This window comes from Sesamum indicum, linkage group LG10, assembly GCF_026168435.1.
Source record: "Sesamum indicum cultivar Baizhima isolate 11 linkage group LG10, ASM2616843v1, whole genome shotgun sequence".
Lineage (NCBI taxonomy): Eukaryota > Viridiplantae > Streptophyta > Magnoliopsida > Lamiales > Pedaliaceae > Sesamum > Sesamum indicum.
Window position 1 is genome coordinate 14827334 of NC_142666.1, and position 22305 is coordinate 14849638.

Sequence of the window (22305 nt, forward strand, 5' to 3'; positions counted from 1 at the left end):
AGGATGGATAAAGCCTATCAACAGGGAAGAAAGGCCTACAAGCTTACCTGCTATTTTACCGAACTGCCAGACCCAAGAAATAAGTCCATTTCATCCGAACACGTCATCATAAAGTTAGGAGGACACGTCACATATCTTGCCAACATATTTGTACACGTCCCCTTAAAGTATCTCCAGGTGCTTCCAGGTAAATCAGGCATAAATAAGCTGAAAAATCCATGAGTAACTAATTCCCTGAAAAATAGGCAGATCTGGCAGGATTTCGTCCATTTCACATATCTCAACCAATACTTATCCATATCATCAACGGTTTGTTGCGTGTAATAGCCAATTCAAATAGCTCTCCAATGATGTACGAACTCAGTATTTGACTTCATATCAGACTCTATACGAGCCTATAAATAGAAGTTTTGTGCATATTTGTGGTAATAAAAAAACAACTTCACATTCATCCTCAAACTTTCTCTTTTCTCGTACCATTCTCTCTTGTTTTTTAGCATATTTCAAGCCTATATTTTGCACTCTATGAATATTTATCACTCTCATATTGTATTTCACCATTATTCTCACTTTATTTCAAGTTTTTTCTTATATTTTTTCTTAAACTGTTACTAACTTAAGTATCGGAGTGCTAATTTATGTTTGTAGGGCTAGTCGTTCAATAATCTTGAATTTTTTTCAAAAGATTCTTCGACCCTTATGGTGTGGCCGAATTTCTAGTGCACATCATAATGGATAATTACGTAAAAAATAATTGTGGAGGGATTGAAAGCTACAAAATGTAACATTTATCAAGTAGTTTTATTGAAATTTAACTCCAAAAATAATTATTAGACAATTTATAAAATGAATATAAAAAAAATTGCAGTTACTCTCTAGTTGCAGGTTTCCCTTATTTAATTAGAGGGTTTTACCAAACAAACACTTAACATGTCAATAGGTCAATCTAGACCACATTTCACCAACTGTTGTCTACATAAACAAATTCTTTTGGGCCAGTTTACTTAAAGATAATGGGCTGGATAAGTGGCCCAATCCCGAATAATGTATTGTTTACTTTACATTATCACGGGCTGGACTACAATCATTCTTCCTCAAGCCCAATCCAATAAAGTTCCTTTACCCAAAATATCCTCACATTTTCAACTGCTAAAGACTATAATGCCCCGAAAGCACATAAAAATTACAACTCTTCTCTCTCACTCTTCTTGGAAATATTGGAGGATATTATTTCTTTCGATTTTTCATTTAAATTTGAATCCGTTCATCTAAATGAAGCTTGGGCGTTTCATCAAAATGAAAAATGAAAATGAAGTGATTGGGCCTTTGATTTTTTGATGAATTATTTTGAAAGCCCAACTGAAATTGGGCCCAAGGTTAAAAGCCCAACTGTTTTAATTCTCGCTTCCCTCTCACTGAAGTTTCTCGTTTTCTATCCACTCAAAAGAAAAATGAACCAACGGAAGAACTCCAGGAGGTAATACTATGGACCATAAGGCTTCAACGAGCCTCTCGCCACCGCCGGTGAAGAACCGGCGGCGTGCCGTCCCTACCACCTTCGACGCTCTGGGAAACGACGTTCTGTGTATGATTTTTGCTTTTCTCGACGTCGTCCAACTACTTCGCTGCGCCACTGTCTGCAAATCGTGGTACTTTTGTCACCTCAAAATTCCATTGCTTATTATCGAAATTATGTGGAAAGAAACGATTTTTATTCGTAATTTTGGTTCTCTTGTATTCATTTGTTAATTTGAGTTGGAAATCTTTCGTATAATATTTTAGTGGGGTTCATGTTAGTGAAAATGATCGTTTAGTCTGCGAGTATGTGTAACTTTTGATTGGCAATCTAATGATGGAACTGGTGGAAGAGTTAAGAGCACTGATACCTACTGCATAATGTTTCGGATTCATTTTATTTCTATGCACCTTAGAACATTATGATATACAGTAAAATAATCATTTACTTTCTTCTTTATCTGTTGAAGGAACACCGTGATTAATAAACTGAAGTTAGTGCAAATACAGTACCACAAACAGACAGATTCCGTCAGCCTCTCTGATGTTTCTAGTTTTTCGGAAAAGTCAATAAATATAGAGATGGAGCGGCTAGCGATGGAGCAACAGAGATTGTCTTTACAAGAAGGTCCTGTTGATATTTTTCAGTGGAAAGGTCACTCGGTAGGGTAAATATTTATCTCTTCTCTTCTATTCTATTGACGTCTATCATATTTTTAGTTGACTCAAGAACCTAAAAGCTAAGTTGTATTAAGTTTTAGCAACGTAAGTAACAAGAAATTGCAGGTTGGTTTTGTCATTATTTTGACCATATGTTGGTTGAAATTCTTCAATCGATTTGCTGCTAATACTATTCACACATTTAAAGAATAAGCAAACACTATTGTTTCATTACTTTGGCCTAATAGTTGATAAGGTTGATTTTATCGTGGATTTAGTTCAATGACTTAGGCATCCTCAGCCACTTTGTGTTATTATGGATTGTAACCCTGCATTTAATGTGCAAATCCAGAACAGATCAATGAAGGTGCTTCTAAAAGTATCCTGGAACAATACTTTGGGGGTTTTTGTTTGATTGTGTTGTGGTGTTATGGATTGTAAGTGCGGAAATTGAGAAAAAGGGAGCTACTGGAACAAAAGTACACTCAAGAAAATCAATTTGTAATATAGTCCACAATTATCACCTTGAAAGTAGTCATTCATATTTGTGGCCTGCGGGATATTATTATGATATATCATGGAATAATAACTTGATCATCCCTCTTTAGTACCATTTTTCTGGAGTAGCTAGGATTCCTAATATTCTAAAGATTAGGTTTTTTCTTTGGTAATTTGTCTCGGTCGAAATCTCTAATATTCTCATTGGATTTCTTCGGCCTTTTCCACTTTTATGTGGATATTGTAAATCTGATACTTGGATTTGCTTTTGCTGTTGATGTGAACCTTTTTTCCCTTCTCCAGACATTATGATGGTAACCCCTTTTACCATTTGTATATAAACTATAATGGATAAGAAATATCATTTTGCTTTTATGTCACTTTGTCTTTAAATGCAGTATGCTTTCTTTTGCTGAAACTTTTGGATGGTAATAGTTTGAGAGTTAATGCTTAATCAAAGTTATTGTGTTAAGCATTCATTTTTTTTACTTCTATTTCTTCTAATCATATCTGAAAATCTCATAGATTTTATTTGATCTCTTTGGGGCTCAAGCTGTTGTTGAATGCTGAATTTTCTTTACGACTTTTTTCAACCTGGTTTCCTCAGGATTAACAAATGCAGAATGAAGATGGGGTTGGTTCTCACTGGTGTTGGAGATAAGGTAGGGTGCATTCACCTTTTAGCCATTGTACGATCTTACTGTTAAATCAAATCTTACAAGCAATTTTTCTTCTCCATCCTGTTGTTAAATATGATTTCATTCTTTCACGACATGTGGATGATTTCATTTATGAAGCTATGATCTTATTTTGCTGTTCATAAAAAAGGTTACACCGTTGATTACTGTAAGGAACTTTACAATGTCCTCCATCTAAGATTTAACTTGACTATATAAATGTAAAAGTTGAAGATATGAAATGTCATTTCTTAGAAGTGTTCTAAGTATATTGTTTACAATTTACATTTCTCCATAGAAGTACTAAAGTTGGGGAAGCAATAAAAACAAATAGATAAAGTATTTTCGGTAAGAAGGAAACTGGTACATACCCAGATCATCCAAGGTCATTTGGGGTTCTTTTTGTGAAATTTCATTTGGTACAAATATTTTTTGCCCCTTGGCACTCTGAGCCCACTGCGGTTGCACTGGTTAAGTAGCAGGTTCATGTTGGCTGGGGAAGCGCACATGACTGGGAGATTATAGGCCAAAACTTGGCGTCCATAATAATAGGAACTTTACCTGGATTACTTTTCAAAAATTGTACTCGGTCGTGTAATTGAGGAATCCCTTGTGTATGGTTCAACTTCCTATGATTTCCTTACTACTGGGGCTGGGTGGATGAGGGCCCCTGTGCTTACTCTTAACAGGCTTCGGAATGAATTATGAATTTATGGCATAGCGCTTTGTGGAAACATGGACGTCCTGTCTTATTCATGTGCCTCTTTGATAGGATACTTCCATGGATTCCAAAGTATGCTTCCAGAATGTAGTTTGATTTGGCTGTGATTGTCAATATTCATGAGGAAAGTACCAACAAACATGTAGTTTAGATCTTAATTAGGATGTAAATATCTCTTTTGTGTAGCTCTCAATGTGCCTGCTTGAGCTTTTGAATATATTGTATGCGGCTGAGCTGATAAAGGAACAAATTATCTGGGTGAACTTTTGTGTAGCCTCCGATGTGTCTGTTTTGAAGACCTAATGATTTTCAATATACTATAAGCAACAGAGAAAGGACAATGAAGGACTCATGTTTGATATGGTGAAATAGTATAAATGTTATCAATAAAATTGTGTGTTGTTTTGCTCAATTTAAGGTGTTCTCGGAGAATATTCTAATACAGGCTCAATTTGTATTTCTTATGAACACTTTTCCTAAAGAATAAGTTTTATTTTGGTTTTATTTTCAAATAGTGCCCAATTTGACATCATGTGTCGTTTCAAGTGGGGCCCATGTGATGTTACTGGTGTCAAATCAAGAAGCTGTAAAAGACCATTCATTTGTGCTACAGTGTTTATTCTGTTCTATTTAAAAAAAAAAAGAGGAGAGAAATAATATGTGGTAGGTAAGGAGAGCATATTGAAAAAGAAAGATAAAGAAAAAAAAAGATGGTTGATCTAGGTACATTGGACATTTTTTAGTATGAATCTGGATTTAAAATAATTTTGCTGGGGTCAAGGAAGGCAATGCGAATTCTGTTCTTATTTCTTGGATTGAGTTGCATCATCATTTGCATTATACTAAATTTCTGATGAATGTAGTGCTGACTGATAATTTTGTTTGTCGGAGATGAGTCCACTCCATGTGCATGTGCATGTGCATGATTGTATGCATCTACCTGCACCCCCAAGGGGACTGTATATACATATTGCAAATCATACTATTTACTCCACAAATGACAGGTGATGCGTCTCTGGTCTGCAGAGAGGTGCAAGGGGTTGGATGAATATTATCTGCCTGATAAAGCACCACTAATCGACTTTGATTTTGATGAGGGGAAGGTAATAATGAGCCTTCTGTTGCTTCCAACATCTGTCTATGAAGAATGTACATTTGCAACATTTGTTGCAAATGCCTGTGTCTCAGCTACATTGATTTCCATCATATCTTGTAAATGCCCATACACAGCTGTTTTTGATTGAGGTGCCCGTATGGCTCTTGATTAGTTTGTACATAAAGCTCCTTTTGTTGATCCTAAACAACTATATTGTTCAGGCATTAGTCAGTCTTCACAAAGATTTGTAAGAAAAATATATATATGGCTCAGAATGAGCCTAAACCATCCTGCTGTATGCTTTTGTATCATCTAGCAAAGCAGAAATTTTCACATTCCTGGTTGATTTTCGGTTCAAGAAGCCACTATGTAAATTGCGGAATCGGCATCTGATATAGGTTACATATCATTGCATGTTACTTTCCTGTTCATGTCAAATTTAAAAATGTCACGTTGTTGAAATCACTTTTGATGCATATCATGCCGAAACCAATGGCCTATTGTCCTTTCTATTTCCTTCCAAGATGAGTCTGATCAACGGTTTTCTTGTGTGCGATTCAAGCTTGGTTGACCTCTACTTTTGTTATCTCACTTGGATGGTGCCTGAACAGCTGGCGGCATCTGAAGAACTTTCTTCCATGTCATTAATTTGAAATAAGATACCATTGGCTATTTGTAAACTTATATGTACAGCCTCATTTATAGAAAGGGATAAGCTTATGCCTGTTTTCTGCTGATTTTACTTGCTTCATTTTCCTGGTGTGAAAAACTATGATTTCCCTACAACCGTACCTGGTTTTCGAAGTTAAGTAATTTTGTATTCCACACTTATCGAAGTGATTCACTTGATATGCTTGGATATATGGAGACTGGAATGAGAAGGTAAACTTAGGATCCGTTGTCTGTTGGAAGACCATTGCAAACTAAGGAGAATCACCTAGCATAGAATTATATAATTTGATCAGCAAGGTTCAAGTCTAGTCTGAACACTGACAGCAATAACCATTGGGCTTTCTTTGCTTATTGTCCTATAGGTTGTTGGTCTTGTGGGAACTCGTATATGTATATGGAGGCGCATTGGGACTAGAGATCTATTTTCCTCGCGTGAAGGCATATTTACCCAGGGATTGTGTATGCGGTGGGTGGTATCCCTATTTTTTAATAACATGTTCCATTAAATTCTAAGCAGTATATGCCTTAAATAGAATCAATTATTCTGAAAAGTACAATGCAATTCCAGTCTATTGATTAACAGCAAATATTCTGAAGTTATGCGTTTTGATCCATAATGCTTTTCCTTGGGCCAAACATTTTCTCAATAACTATGAGATTAATATCCTATTAACTTTTCCTTGGGCCAAACATATCCTGAGATTAATATCCTAATAACTAAGACACCATGAGCAGGACTGACTATACCTGGAATTTACATGGTCCTTGTTGTGCTTGCCATTATCAATTTATAGAAGTGATGTAGAGTGTAAGCTATTTGACCCCATTTCTAATTGTACTGGCTGAATGTATCTTAACGTACGCCACAACCAATATTGTAAACCATTGTTGCATATCAGCAAGATGATACCAAATGAGAAATCCCTACATGTGTAGGATGATATACTGCTATATGTAACAACTTTTGCTTAGCAACATGGTGGCTTTCCTTTCATTAACTAGGGAGCTTGTTCAACTTGCACCTAATTGTCTTTACGGGACAAGCGAGCTAAATTTTCTTTGTTTGCAGTTATGAAGACCCACAGGCAGTGGTTGGGTGTGAGGATGGGAAAGTCCGTGTATTTGACATGTACAGCAGAAAGATTTCACAAATAATCAAGTAGATTTCTTGCTTTAGTTGCTTTTTCCCGTGTCTTTTGATCATATTTTAATATTTCTGGAACCATTGTTAATTGGCTTGCTTTGCATGGCATATTTCTCTTCCCTGAGCGTTCGCTGATTTTTGTAACTTGGTCTTTTTCATTGTTTTCCAGATGGCTATTGCATGGCAAGGTTTATGTTTTCCGCAATTATTGGCATACTTTGACAAGCATGGATAATGTATTTCAACTGCTGAAATTTTATAGAATTGCATTTGATATTCTCTAGTTATTGGAATCATTGGTATTATTTTTGTAGGATGCATCCTGGGGCAGTATCATGTTTATCCTTCACTGATGAGCAGTTGATTGTCAGTGGTTCATCCCTTGGTAGTATTTCAATATCAGATCTTTCGTCAGATCTGCAAGTGGCTGCCTTGGACACAACTAGTTCTGGAGGTTTTTCTGACAAAACTTGTTATTTGGATTCATTCTTTTGGTGATGATTTCTTATTTGCTAGTTTTCGCTTAATATTTATGAAGAAAGATTCGTATTCCAGTACCCTAATGATTACTCTTCTATAAGATGCATTTCAAGAAAACATTTGGAGGTTGCATGTGATACAATTCAAGTCTATGTACTGGTTTAGACAATATTTACGGATCTGTCTCTTCTCAAATTTGATTAATAAGAAGGCGGCATTCATGTTAGTAAAAGTTATAACGATGTCAATGATTACAATACTACTGTTAGTATTGATTTGTATCCACATTTCTGCAACTTCTGCAGGAGGCATAAAAACTCTGTGTTTGAACCCAAGCTCGTATTCATTATTTGCTGGATCAAGTACAGGCTATGCATCTTGTTGGGACCTAAGGTATGCACCAAGAATTGTTCTTCCTCTTCACTTTGGTTCCTCTGCTTCTCCTAACCTTACATCATTGTGCTTCAGTAACTTGGAAGTAGCATGTGGCCAGTTGTCCAATATATATATCACTGCTCAGTAATTTTAAGAAGTATTTGGTCATGCTGCCTAGAATCTGGTTTTCAATTAATGGCTTTAGCGTGGTAGATGCTAAACCATTGACGGTTTTAAAAAGTGTGATTGCATACAATCAGATTTATTTCCTTCAGTGATAATATAAAAATTGCATCACAAATTTGTGGGAATTTATCAGACAATTGGGATATATTTGGATAAGCTTTTGGGATAATTACATTTACACCCTGTGACCTATGATTTATTTACACAAACCACCCTCTCTTTTGCATAATTACAAAAACTAGCCCTGACAGCCAAAAAATAAGGGTAGTTTGTGTAATGATGCTAACATTTTTAGGGGTGGGTGTGTGTAATTTTTCAAAAAAGTAAGGGGTGGTTTGTGTAAGTGATAATGATAATTTTGTGGGTCTATGCCTAATTATCTAAAAGATAAGGGTGGGTTGTAAACATGCCATAGATCAGGGGGTGTAAATGTAATTATCCTAAGCTTTTTTAAGTTTTTCACTTTGTTCCTCAATTCTAGTTCTACGGATGCTTGGTATCTGCAATTTTGGTCGATACTTATATGATTTAGAGCCATGTTGTCCGATTATAGATGTATGACAGAGCTCACATATGAACATGCGTGTTCTAGAATAACGTTTTTGCTATAGGAATTCATGAAAATATACACTGGTGCGATAATGTGAAGTTGTCAACATTGCTTATGGAACTGATGGACTATGACAATTAGTTTTCCACAAGTTATACCCAATTGCAATTCTAAATGAATTATGCATTTATCTAATCCCATTAGCATTGTCTTATCAATCTGTATTTTTTGACACGAACGCTGCAAATACTGAGCAGCAAGTCACATGCTTCTTTGACACCAATTATCAACAAGGTACTTCTTCAGATTCAAGATCAACCCTCTATCCATACAAAAAATTTATTTGTGTCAAATACTTTGCTAGCCTTGGCCTGATTTGCTTCATATGAACTTCATTGGTCGTTGCACGGCTTTAAACCTGACTCCATGGACTTTATAACTCTACGCATGTCACACAGTCCAAGATTCTCAGGAAGATGCATCTGTGTTATTACATGAGTTGAAGGAAACGGAATTTTACTTAAATATTCTCATGTAGAAATCCAAAAACAGAAATAGTATACTAAAGATATGTGCTTCATTCATCACTTGTTGGACTTAGTATATATTTTTCTCTTTTTATTTGTGTGCTTAATTTTGAGAGGGACAAAGAGAGGGAGGGTGTACAATATGTGTACGTTGAAAGTTTATTATTAATGTTTCTTGTTTCATGCAGAACATTTAGAAGACTATGGAACACACGAGTTAGCCCAAACGTGCTCTACTCTATGCATCACCTGCGGAACGATAAATCAACACTGGTGGTTGGTGGAATAGATGGTGTGTTAAGAATCGTCGATCAGAACAGTGGAGAAGTATTGTCCAGATGCATAATGCAGGACAACAGAAACGTTCCGAATCAAACAGACAAGAACAGAGTTGTTGAGAAAAAGAAAGCAATACGGCTCTCCGAAGATGACCGGATTGATCTAATGCCGAATCGGCCTCCTATAACATGCTTAGCTGTTGGAATGCAGAAAGTTGTTACCACACACAGTGACAAGCACATCAGAGTGTGGAAGTTCAGTTATAAATGACAAACTTCCGGCGACAATTGCTTTTTCAGAGGTTTCATGTGACTCTTCTCTTAGTGTGTCAATGGCTCCTTACTCTGCTGATGTTTGTGTGACCACTCTTGTGCAGCCTGTATTTCTATGGAGATTTCTTGCTGGTTTTTCCTAAGATTTCAACAATTATTTAGAATAAAATGAAATGCTAAGTTAAAAGAAAAATACCATGTTAAGCACTGAAGACATGGGAAACCAAAAATGAAGATTTGCATATACTGGTAATTCCAATTAATTAAAAGGTAAATTACAGCGAATTCCTATGAAATTTTGTATGATTATAAATATTATCTTGTTGTTTGAAAAAATAAATTTTTTTGATATTTGATAAAATTATATAATTTTTTGATAAAGGTCTGAAATTCTCAAATTTACCCTTATTAGATTTTTTTTAAAAAATAAAAAAATTGTAAAATAATGGAATGAGGGGGATAGAAAAATTTGAAAACAAGTAAATAGTTATCCATTTAGTTTATAAATAAATTTTAATTCTTTTTAATATAAATAAAATTATTATTTATAATCTATAAGGGTATTTTGGTCATTTCAATAGAAACCTAATAGAGATTAATGGATTGAACAATGAAAAATCAATGGATACTAGTAATTTTTGAAAAATTGAGAGGTATTTGTAATTATGTCAAATTTTAGAAGAGTTCGTTTGTAATTTATGCTTAATTTAATGGAAAAAAGAAAGTCAAAACTTGTGATGTGGTGCCAGCTGAATTAGGATTCACACACTTTTTCCTCGAGTGGATCCAATATAAATGTGATCCGATGACGTAGTTGATCTCTATTATTATTATTGAAAAATTGTGGCTCAAGATCAATATTTGGTCGGCCCAAGCCCACACACTTTTTTTGGATGGTAGCCCAATCTTCTGCTGCTTTGGCGCGCTCTCCAGTTAGCCCACTCTCTCTGCCCAGCTTATTTACCTGACCCGTTCCCTTGGTTTCTTATTTTCCATTCTGCAGATGTAACCCTAAAATCTCCTTCCTCTCTCTCTCGCCTCCTTGTTCTCCATCTCCTCCTTCTCTATAATCCACACCGCCGTTTTCCTCCTTGAATTCTTCCTTCACCACCCTAATCTCTCACCGCTATTACTATAAGTAATTCTTCGTGCATGCTTTTGAGACACGATTTGATAAACATAAGAAAAACATTCTCCCCATTTCTCCTATCTACTAATAGTGTTCTTGGTGAATTTTTAAGTGGAAACCTTAGTGGTTGGGGTCTATGTGATCGAGACTATTTTTAAGTGGTTGAAGTCTTTGGTGGTCGTTTAAGTAGTGAAGCCTTGGTGGTTTGTGCTGGGTATAGCAACCGTGTGTGGTTGCCAGCCTAAGTGGCTGTGAGCTTCTCGCCGGATCTGGCTCCCTGAGCATTTTACTGTTTATTATTACTCTGTCATTACTTCTGTTCTCGTTTCTGTATTATTAGTTTTAATATTATTCTTGTAATATTTGTTGTTGTAATATTAGCCTGTATTAGAATTTTTGTAACCCACTAATTTTTCTGTAATAGTTTGATTAGGGTTTGTTTATTATCACTGGGATAAATTCCCAACAATTGTCTTAACGAAATATGATGAAAAGTACAATTCAACCATTTATAACAATAAGGATAAATTACATTTTATCATTCGAATTATACCTATTTTTATACTATGGCATCTATTTTTTTTTTTTTTTGATCAATTTACCATCTCAACTTTACGAAATTTGCACTTTGTCATATATGGCTTTTTTTTTTTTGTTGATTTTCCTATTGGAAAAACAATCCATATAGTGCATATATGACAAATATCACATAACATAATCTTTAAATATCACATGTGCACATGTAATGTTTTTCGATAAAAAATTTGATGAAAAAATAATTATAAATAGCAAAGTGCAAAATTTTATTAAATTGAGATGATAAATTGACACAAACAAAAATTAAATGTTAAAGTATAAAAACAGTAATAGTTCAAATAATAAAATGTAATTAACCCTAAAAGTAATAACATAGTCTTCAAATATTAGGTATATATTCTTGTACCATAAACATTTGCAAACTGCGTTGGTCGTTTACATTTTGTATTAGTGTTGAAGGGCTATTTTAGTAAAATTATTGAAAATGACCAAAGGTGCATGGGGTCTTACCATTAATGCTTAAGTTAGTTGTTTAAATATCCTCAATATGTGGGTGTAATTTAATATAAACATAGATATCGTTTACTTTGATAGATTGATTCAAATATTGCTGGATATTTAAGTCAATTCATCAAAATGATCCATTTATTTAAATAAACAACGGCCTAGATGATATCCCTCCGACCCACTTAAGCCCGCGATCCACTCATATAACCTATCAAGGCTAGGGGGCCAAGATTTTTGTCCCGCTCGGACCACTGTTGGACCCCTCTCGTATTTTGACGTTTATGTCCCTGATTATAACTTTATATATTATTAAATTAAATGAATTACAATTAAATTTAATATTAAGTTACTTGTGATAGAGACAAATTTTATTTGTATGCATTTAAATTAACTAAAATATAATTGATATTATATATTAATGCAATGTAGAATATCTTGATATTTATCTATGAGATAGGGTGAATTTAATTAACAAATTCAAAAAAAAATATGGTATTAAATATTAAAGCACCTTGGGCACTTTACCAAAACTTAGGGATTGTGCCGTGGATGCAAGAAGATCAAAGCGCAGTAAATATCTATTTGTGTCGAGGGTCCTGGATATGTAATTGCTCAAGCAAATCGAATTTTTGTTCATAAGTAGAGTTCAAAATGGGAAAAGTATTATTTTAGTCCGTTAAATATGGCTAATTTTAATTTTAGTCCGATAACTATATCCATTTTTGTTTAAATCCAGTAACTTACGAAATTGCTTACTTTTAATCCTCTGACAGATTTTCGGACAATTTTACCCCTATGAGTGCATACGGACTAAAACTGCCTTTTAAAAGTTGCATAGGAGTAAAATTGTCCAAAAATCTGTCAGATGACTAAAAGTAAGCAATTTCATAAGTGACTGGACCTAAACAAAAATGGACATAGTTATCGGACTAAAATTAAAATTAGGCATACTTAACGGACTAAAATAATACTTTTTCCGTTCAAAATTTTAGAATTATACTTATTGGGAAGAGTTTAACTCTTTCGCTCCAGTCTTGAGTAAAAAATCTTTATTATATTTATTCAATTAAATAAAATAAAAGATAGAGAAAATGAATAACTGATCAAAACTGATAAAATAAATGAACTGGTGAATATTAATCATTGATAGACCTAATTAATTAAAAAAATGACTAGTTGTTACAGAAATAAGTCCCTCGTTCTATCTACTCAAGGCAGTTCTCTAGGCTTGTGAGCGTTAATTAATAGTATATATATTCATCCATATACGATGAAATACACTTAAAAATACAGTAGCCCAGTACAAATACTCATGGATATACAATGAAATACACCCAAAATACAGTAGCTCTTATCATGTTAAAATATTAAAACAAATATATACACCATCAATATATATGCCTGTAGGCATATGGTATAATAAACCTTCATTGTAAACTAGAAAAGAAGCTATTATTGGCTATAATTATAATAATTATATACTAAACATTATTATTAATTATGGTTAAATAAAATCGATACGAAAATATAAAAAAAAATATTTGGCATGGCTTAAAATTATTTATCATGATTAAAAGTCATGACAGATATTTTAGCTATCCATGCAAAAACTCAGACCAACAACTAACGGGGGCCGCACAAGCGATGGAGCATGTGGTTTAATTCGATGCAAAGCGAAGAACCTTACCAGGGCTTGACATGCCGCGAATCCTCTTGAAAGAGAGGGGTGCCTTCGGGAACGCGGACACAGGTGGTGCATGGTCGTCGTCAGCTCGTGCCGTAAGGTGTTGGGTTAAGTCCCGCAACGAGCGCAACCCTCGTGTTTGGTTGCCATCGTTGAATTACTTTCTTTTTTCTTTGCAGCTGCCATACAAGTCAAGCCTGTGAGCTAGTTTGAGACAGTGAGCCAGTGCATGTGGTTGAAGTCTAAGGTACAAAGACCTGCTTTCTCAGATTCAAAAGCCGAGGTTCCTTTGTTTTGGGCAAGTCCAATTACAAACAAAAGAGAAGGTTTGTGTGACCGTGGTCAATAATTATTTGCTACTTTTTTTTTAAAACGGTAGATGAACATGGGATGAGAGTGGGAATAAAAAATGACTCTGGTTGTTGTGACGTCAACAATTTGAAATGAATAAATAATTATATTACATTATATTCAAGATTGAAACGGGAATTTCAATATTTATGATTGCTATTATAAATTATTGAGAAATAAGTTTATTTTTTTTATATCTATCTATACTTTATTATTAAAAAAGAATATTCTTTTGGTGTTTCATCGTTTTGTGATTTGTCATTTTTTTAATAATTTTTATTTTCTCTTTCTTCCCAACTTCCACGTCCCTTTTTTCTTTCAATAATTTCTCATAATTTTTCTTGTATTTTTTATTTATCTACTTAATCATTTCCTGAATAATAATTAGTTTTTTAAAATTTAAAAGTAGTTATGCACATATATTTGTGTGGGTTACATATATTAGTATCTATGTTATATATTAAGGGAGCGCACATTTTTAGTGTCTTTTTTTTTCGTCTATTTTTAAATATTAAAGTTAATTTTTTATTTACTTATTTAACTTCTCAGTCCCCTACTATATCTTTTGATAGTTTTTTTTTTTCATGCATCTTTTTTATTATAATTTTCTTATAAATTTAATTTTAATTTATTATTTTGTATATATTTTATTAAATAATAATTATTTTATTTTAAATAGTATTATAGACATTGCACACGCGTAAATTGTGCTACAAATAGTTAATATTTATACTATATAAAAAAGAAAGACCCTTCACACCCATAAATTGTTAATGATACCATCGTACTAATTTTTTTTTTTTTTTTGTTCTGCCAAAAATGTTTTTTAACTGATAAGGTAACTAACTTGTTCAATTTTCTAAATTTTACATTAACTGATAAATTAAAAAAAAAATTCTTTCTTTTTTTAAAGGTAATTATTGAATTGTATATTTTACTCTTATATAGTATATTTTTAAGTGTGAAAGATTATTTATTATATGCACGTAGGAATTGAGTACCATAAAAGCTAGTAATATTAAAGATTAGTGAATTGGTGTCACTGTCTGCATAACTATCTTTTGATATTTTTTTTTAACTTTTTACGTAATCATCTCTTTAAATTTGGTGTAATTACATGTCGATCTACTGTAATTTTTTTAAAATTACATCTAATACCCCTAGAGTTTGTTCTAGCCTAACAGATAAACCATCAACCAGTCAAAATTCATCAAATTTGTTAATATTAATAAAAAAAATTCAATGAAAATGCATATTTACCACTGATTGACTTACTATCGAGTTATGCACGTTAAATAAATATTTTCAAACCAAAACCCTCCTCACATATATTAGCATGTGAAGATGTATAAAGGTAATTCGATTAGAAAAGATTTGTTTGGCCTGCAATAAGTTAGTAATAAGTCAATTGAAATGAATATTGGATTTTTATTTATTTATTTTTTGTTGATATCAACAAATTCAATAAAGTTTAACCCATCAAAAAATATATTTATTAGACAGAAATAAATATTAAAAATATTAAATATAATTTTTTAAATTATAAGAGTTTTTACATGTCATTATATGGGAAAGAAATGTGTAATTATATATTTAAAAAAAAATGTGTAATTATAACTCAAACAAATTTAAGCACACTCTCTATTGGGTCTTTCTCTACTTTTCCCAAATCAAACGAAACCCTAATCCTCTGCCCCCACCAAAGAACAATGGTGTGCATCAGGAAGGCGACAGTGGACGATTTGCTGGCGATGCAGACCTGCAATTTGTTCTGCCTGCCGGAGAATTATCAGATGAAGTACTACTTGTACCACATTCTCTCATGGCCGCAGCTCCTCTACGTGGCCGAGGATTACAACGGCAAGATTGTCGGTTATGTTTTGGCCAAAATGGAGGAGGAAACTACCGAGTGCCACGGCCACATCACTTCTCTCGCCGTCCTCAGAACTCACCGGAAACTCGGCCTCGCCACCAAACTCATGACTGCTGCTCAAAACGCCATGGAACAGGTCTGGTGCTGGATTTTCGGAGGGTCTTTGTTCTATTTTTGTAGTCTTTCTATAGTGAATTTAATTTTCGGCGTGCTGTGGGAATTTGAATTTCAATTGAAGTATTTCTAGTTCTGATTCTACAGCTTCAATATTTGATGCCGAAATCAAATAGTTTGATTGATTGACAATTTAGCTAGCTGTTCAAATTGGGTTTCGCTTTAACTATGGGACTCCATTATTTTGTTTTTTTCTTGTTTTTCATTAATTTTTATTTGATGATGAGAGTAACTGTAATGAATATTATTTTTCGTTAGTAGTATTTGAAACTAACAAACCAGGAATTGGTGGACTGCAGATGCTTGACATTTTCCTTTGAACCACCTCTTGCGCGCTTGTGCATAATTTGATCTATTTGTCCTTATGATGCTGTGGTGTGCTGTTCTAGCTTTGTGAAAATCCCCCGTAGTCAAATTCTTGAGTATCTATTTTGATTTAGATATGTGTTACTTATTTGGGGGCATGAATTGTGATGGTAGACAATCCTAAAGGTGATTTCGGAAAAGATCAATTGGAATCTAGCATTGCAGGCAAGAATTCAAAAAAAAAGAAAGAAGAAGTTGATAAAAATTAAGCTTATGCCTTTTTAATTTTAGTTTTGTTTCTGAATTTCATCTAATCTCGTGAAAAGGGGAAATGAAACAGTCTGCAAATTAGGATGTGGCGCACAGAACTACTCTGGCGTGTCAAGCATATTTTCCCTTAAAACAAAGATTTTCATTTGCACATTTCACTGGATCTAGAAATGGCCTGTGATATCTTACAGGAACTTGTATATCATTTATAATCTTCAGAAAAGTACAAAAAAACAATTTCACTTGAAAAGTCTTCAGTTTTTAGTCATGTGCTCATGCATAAATCATTTGTGTGCTCAAAGTTAGAAGTTTTTACAAATGTAATTTGAACAAAGTGCTTTTGTTTGTTGTTGATCTTTTCCTGTATAAGAGTTTTGAACAGCTATGGAAATTGTAAATTGGAAACGAGTTGGCTATTTTCCCAGTGGGTTATATGCAGCTTTCTGCCCTTTCCTACTGTTGTGAGAGAAAATGTTTGCAAGTTGGTATGGATCTCGGATATTAGTTTTATCTGTTTTATGGCTAACATATCATGTGGTTTCTAAACAGGTGTATGGCGCGGAGTATGTCTCGCTGCACGTCAGAAAAAGCAACAGGGCTGCATTTAATTTGTACACTGAAACGCTAGGGTACAAGATACACGACGTGGAGGCAAAATATTATGCCGATGGGGAAGATGCTTATGACATGAGAAAACAATTGAAGGGTAAGAAGCATCACCACCACCACCACCACCACCATGGTGGTGGGTGTTGCTCCGCGGACTTGAAAGCAGATGAAAAGCCTGGGTCAGCGGAGACGAAAACAGAGTGATTTGAATCAAGTAAGTGGCCAGAAATTTGTTATTCTTCCTATCACTTGGCATGGGAACATCAGCCCCCACTGCTTGTGTACGTATTATAGTCTGCTTTGGCAGCTTGGACGTCTGAAAAATGTACTGTAAGAACACTTTTTTGAGGGGTGGGGATGTAGTAATGCAAGCTCGATTAGTTATGACGGCAATGGTGTTTGATGTATTTGCCCATCCTTCCACCGTAGTTTTTGCTTGTTCCACTGAAAAATTGATGTCCGAGGATGAAAGTCTTCAAATAATGTCGCCAAAGAACTGTGATACCATGATCCTTTAGTGGCAGTCATGCATTTGGAGTTTATTCTGCGTTCACTTGAAAGTTGAAATTCAAAACCTCTTTGAGGTTCCTGTTTCGGTACAAAATCTAGCAAGGAGGTTAGCCTCTTGTTAGTTATCACAACGGGAATATATTGTATTTGTGATATATTTTGGATGTAATTAATGTAAGATTAAAAATCAATCATATAACACATAAAACAACACCCGTAGCCCCTTGTTTACTTTCTGTAATGGGATCAAAGTGGTATAGATTAGTGGATGATAAAATTTGGAATATGCATTGGAAGGATTATGTAATATTTTTTTTACTTTATTGGATGAAATACTGAATTAATGTGTGATAACTTTATCTTAAATTTACTAACATGCCATTAATTTGAAAAAATATTATGAAATATCAAATTACCCCTTAATATGACAAAATGGTCAATGGAAAAAAAGTACTTTTATATTTTTCTTTTTCAATTAGCAATTTTAGATTTTAATTATTATTATTATTAGTTTATTTAGTTTCCAAAACACCCAAATAAAAATAAAATTGAGGATAAATTAGGTCTTAAAAAAAAATCATTTTGGATGGTGGGTTTTGTGGGATAGTTAATCTCACCTCATTTGGTGGGATTACTATCAAACATTTATTCTTCTTAAAATCGGGCTTAATTTTATTATTTCGGGCTGACATTTTATAAAGTAAACAAGCCATTAAATTGGATTAGGCTGAATATCTAGCCCAACCCAATTAAGTAAATATGGCCATAATGTAATTAATTTAGTTGATATGTTTTCAATGTTCAAGTGTTTATTAAATGGCTATTCTTAGGTTTTAGATCTGCATCGAGTATATGTGAGGAAAATATTTGTTTCAGCGATCCAGTAAGAGAAGCTCCGGGTAGTTTTGTTTCTGATCCAAATCTGATAAATACTCGTAGCTGGTATTTATATATTCTATTCAAATTTTATTCATTCGGTCTTATCTATTCTATATACAAAATAATTGGGTCCGATGTATGTCATAGAGTATATATATTTGGTTATTATGAAAAGTATGAGAATAAGAGAAGTAGAAGTAAAAAGTAATTTTTAAGGCATAGTTTGGTATTTGGGTAGGGGGAAGAAATAGAGGGAAGTAAAAGTCGATATATATGAAATCTTTTTGAAGTCTAATTTTATTTCCGTCCAACATTAGGCAAAAAAGTGAAAGTATAAAGCCAAAAAAATAAAAAAAAAATATTTCTTATTTTATATATTGTATTGCTAATATATGTTGATGGGTATGGCCTAAAAGCATTTGGCCCAATAAGAGATATAAAACCCAAACCAGATCTACCAACCCATGATGAGGACGGCCCATTGAAAAATTATCAAGCTCAGTCCAAAGAGGGAATCCAAGTACACCAGGCTCAGCCCAAGAGAGAACCCCAATACGCTAAGCAAGCTCAGTACACCAGACTCAGCTCAAGAAGGAAGTCTAGTACAAGGCCGGTCATATCTCAAACTTACCTTCCAAGCCCAGCCCAGGAGAAGGGAGATGCTACTGAGAAGCTGGACTCCTTGACCTAGAGGCCTCCTTGCAGAGTAGGAGTCCTCATATGAAAGGAATCCTCTTCCAACAAAAAATGTGATGATCAAGCTGAAGATAAAATGGAATCATGCCTTATCCAACAAATTTCTCGCCTCTTTTTCTGGAAGTGCGGATAACAGGTAAAGTCCCTATGTAGGGGGACTCATTCTCTATAAATACAGGCAACACCCATCGACATGAACACCTTCAAGAATTTGGAAATCACCGTGCTATTTCGCTGATACTCTCAACTCATGTTTTCATCACATTTAGCTCACGAAATTCTTACTTTTACCTCAGTTTCTCATTATAATTTATTTCTACATTTATTTATTTCTAAATCCAGAATTAACTTGAGCGCTGGAGTGGTAACATATTATTTTGCAGGTCTTATTTATCAAGTTCTCTTGCTCAATAACCCAAATCTATCATCAAAATCCAAGGACATTGGGCTCATGCTAAAATCGCACGGATCATATATATATATATATATATATATATATAGTTTTCCTCCAATTCTTTTCTTCTTTCCATTGATAATACTATACATCTTCGCAAGACAAAAGACAATAAAATCACTGAAAAACTATTGCATTGTTGAATATTTTCATTAATAAGAAATATTCTTATTCTTGTTTGATAAATACTTTTACTAATAAGGTTTTAAAATTTTTTATATGCTAAAGTCATTTTAGTATAATATTGATTTGCATACTTCATACAAAATGAAGAGAAGGGCTATTCAGTAAACCACAAAAAATAGTTTTTTGTTCTCAATCTGTTTTTTCTGTACTAAACAAGTGGAAGTATTTGAAATATTTTCCTTCCAATTATATCAAATAACTTGAAGGAAAACTATTATTTTTTTCCTATTTTTCCCCCCTTTCACTTCTCTTTTTCTTTCACATAAACCAAACGAACCCCTCTTTGGGTGTTACACATTAAAATAAATTAAATATTATAAATATTTCTTTATAATGATATTACCAAAAACATTTTACTAAATTAATTTATTAAACATATTTCATGAACTTACAATCTTACATCGATAAGGGAAATTAAAAGCTATTTGAATTTTTAATATGTGCAAATTAAATATTGTTGAAATATATATATATATATGATGCCTGCGATTTTTAGCATGGATCCAACGTTTTTGGATCTTAAAGATAGATTTGGGTTGATTGAGCAAAAGACTTGAGAAATAAAACTTACAAGCACGTTGGCACTCCGACGCTCAAGTTAGTTTTGAATTTAGGAATAAATAAGTGAAGAAATAAATTTTAATGAGAAAGTGAGATAAAAATAAAAATTTCGTAAACAAAATATGGTTAGGGCACGAGTTGAGAGTTGCAGCAAAAATAGCAAAGCAATCTCCAAATTCTTGAAGTTGTCCCCGTTGGAGGATGCTGCTTGTATTTATAAATAAGGCATCCCCCTTCGTGGGGACTCTACATGTTACCTGTATCTTCGAGAAAAAGGGCAAAAAACATGTGGATAAGGCATGATTCTATCTTATTCTTAGTTTGATCAGTACGTTTTTGTCTGCAAAATAACTTCTTTTACGTAAGGACTCCTACTCTGCAAGGAGTCCAGAGCCTTGAGGGCGCTTTCCTTATCTTGGACTGGGCTTGGAAGGCAAGCCTGAGGTCTGACAAATCTTGTGCTGGGCTTCTCTCTTGGGCCGAGCTTGATAATCTTTCAGCAGGCCGTCCGCATCATAGGCTGATGGGCCTGGTTTGGGCTTTAAACCTTTTCTTGGGCCAAGTACTTTTGAGCCATACACATAAAGATGATCTTGACTTTGTTCAAATAATAGATCATGTAAATTACATAACTCGCATAGATTCGAGATAGGAACGAAAATTAAAGAATCGGTAGGAAAAAGAATATGAAAACTATATTTTTAACTTTCGAATGATTCTTTCGTTGATCTGAAATTGTGTTCAACTTTCATTTCATGATCTTTTTTCAATTCAAATTCAAATAAATTTTATTAGTCCCATATATTAATCAAGCATGACTTATTATTTTATGTTCAAATTAATTTTATCATAAATTTAACTTGGTATTGTCACTACAAAAATAAAGATGAAAAACTCTAATAATTTTTTTTTAAAACTATCAGTACGTAAAAGAAATTAATAAAGTATGTATAATATTTAAGAATTTTAGATGGCAAGTTAATCTAGTCGATTAATTTATTAAAAAAAATATATATTTAATGATTTTAATTAATACCCGTACAACAAGTAACATAAGTTCTAGATTCTACCCATACCCAAAATACTTGTTTCAATGGGTATGTGATTTGAGTTTGAGTCTAATATAAAAGTAACGGGTTTGAGTTTGAATGTTACATATTATAATAAATTCAGATATAGATAATGTCCGTCCATTGACAAATCTAAAGCAGCATACCTATAACTAATCTATTGGTATTGAGAATTAAGACTTAATAATTCATATTATGAGACAGGTCGCTTAAAGAAGTCTACTATTTTTATAAAAAATTAATGGTGTTTTCTAATAGTGTACTCATTCGGTCTTATATTTTAGAGGTGTTCATTCTGATGAATTAAAATTACAATTTGGTTCTTTTTATTTTATATCGAATTAATAAAAAATTAAAGCAAATATACATATAATATAATGTTAATTTATTAGTTATGAATTATTTATTGATCAATAGTTATACTAAATTAAGTATATGTTAATCATAAAATTATTATTTTTTTGGTATAAATATATATATTAAGATATTAATTTTTGTATGTTGCTTTATTTATTATATTTATATATGTATTTATAATATAATGTGTATTTTAAAATTTAGTATCCGGTTGGGGTTCAATTAACCAATATAAAAAATTAAATTAAATCGAATATAATCATTTTTTTTTTTTTGATTTAGTATTCTATAAAAATCGAATTTTTGATTTGATCGGTTAATCAAAATTTGGACACGCCTATTGAATAATAGGAAAGTGTTGTAGCCTGTGATAGTTGTGCTGGGCCAATTATGGGCCTCATAAGTCTAGGGCCGCTATATGAGTCCAGCCCATTAATCAAATTTACGTTTCAAATCTGTTTCCCACATCGAAGATATATTAAAACCATTTGTTCTTGATG

At 33.2% G+C, this 22305-nt stretch overlaps 2 protein-coding genes across 2 annotated transcripts; both read left to right on the plus strand.

The window, feature by feature from the left end:
- Positions 1 to 1420: 1420 nt before the first annotated feature.
- On the plus strand, positions 1421 to 9795 carry LOC105172130 (F-box family protein with WD40/YVTN repeat doamin). The gene is made up of 9 exons (XM_011093468.3): positions 1421 to 1649; positions 1986 to 2183; positions 3281 to 3335; positions 5076 to 5174; positions 6202 to 6305; positions 6909 to 6998; positions 7298 to 7437; positions 7769 to 7856; positions 9290 to 9795. The coding sequence occupies exons 1-9, from the start codon at positions 1486 to 1488 to the stop codon at positions 9648 to 9650; spliced, it is 1299 nt and encodes a 432-aa protein (XP_011091770.1). The 5' UTR covers positions 1421 to 1485; the 3' UTR covers positions 9651 to 9795.
- Positions 9796 to 15500: 5705 nt separating this feature from the next.
- LOC105172129 (N-terminal acetyltransferase A complex catalytic subunit NAA10) lies at positions 15501 to 17634 on the plus strand. Its single transcript, XM_011093467.3, has 2 exons — positions 15501 to 15869; positions 17033 to 17634. Exons 1-2 carry the CDS (start codon positions 15570 to 15572, stop codon positions 17294 to 17296), a joined length of 564 nt encoding a protein of 187 aa, XP_011091769.1. The 5' UTR covers positions 15501 to 15569; the 3' UTR covers positions 17297 to 17634.
- The last annotated feature ends 4671 nt before the right edge of the window (positions 17635 to 22305 follow it).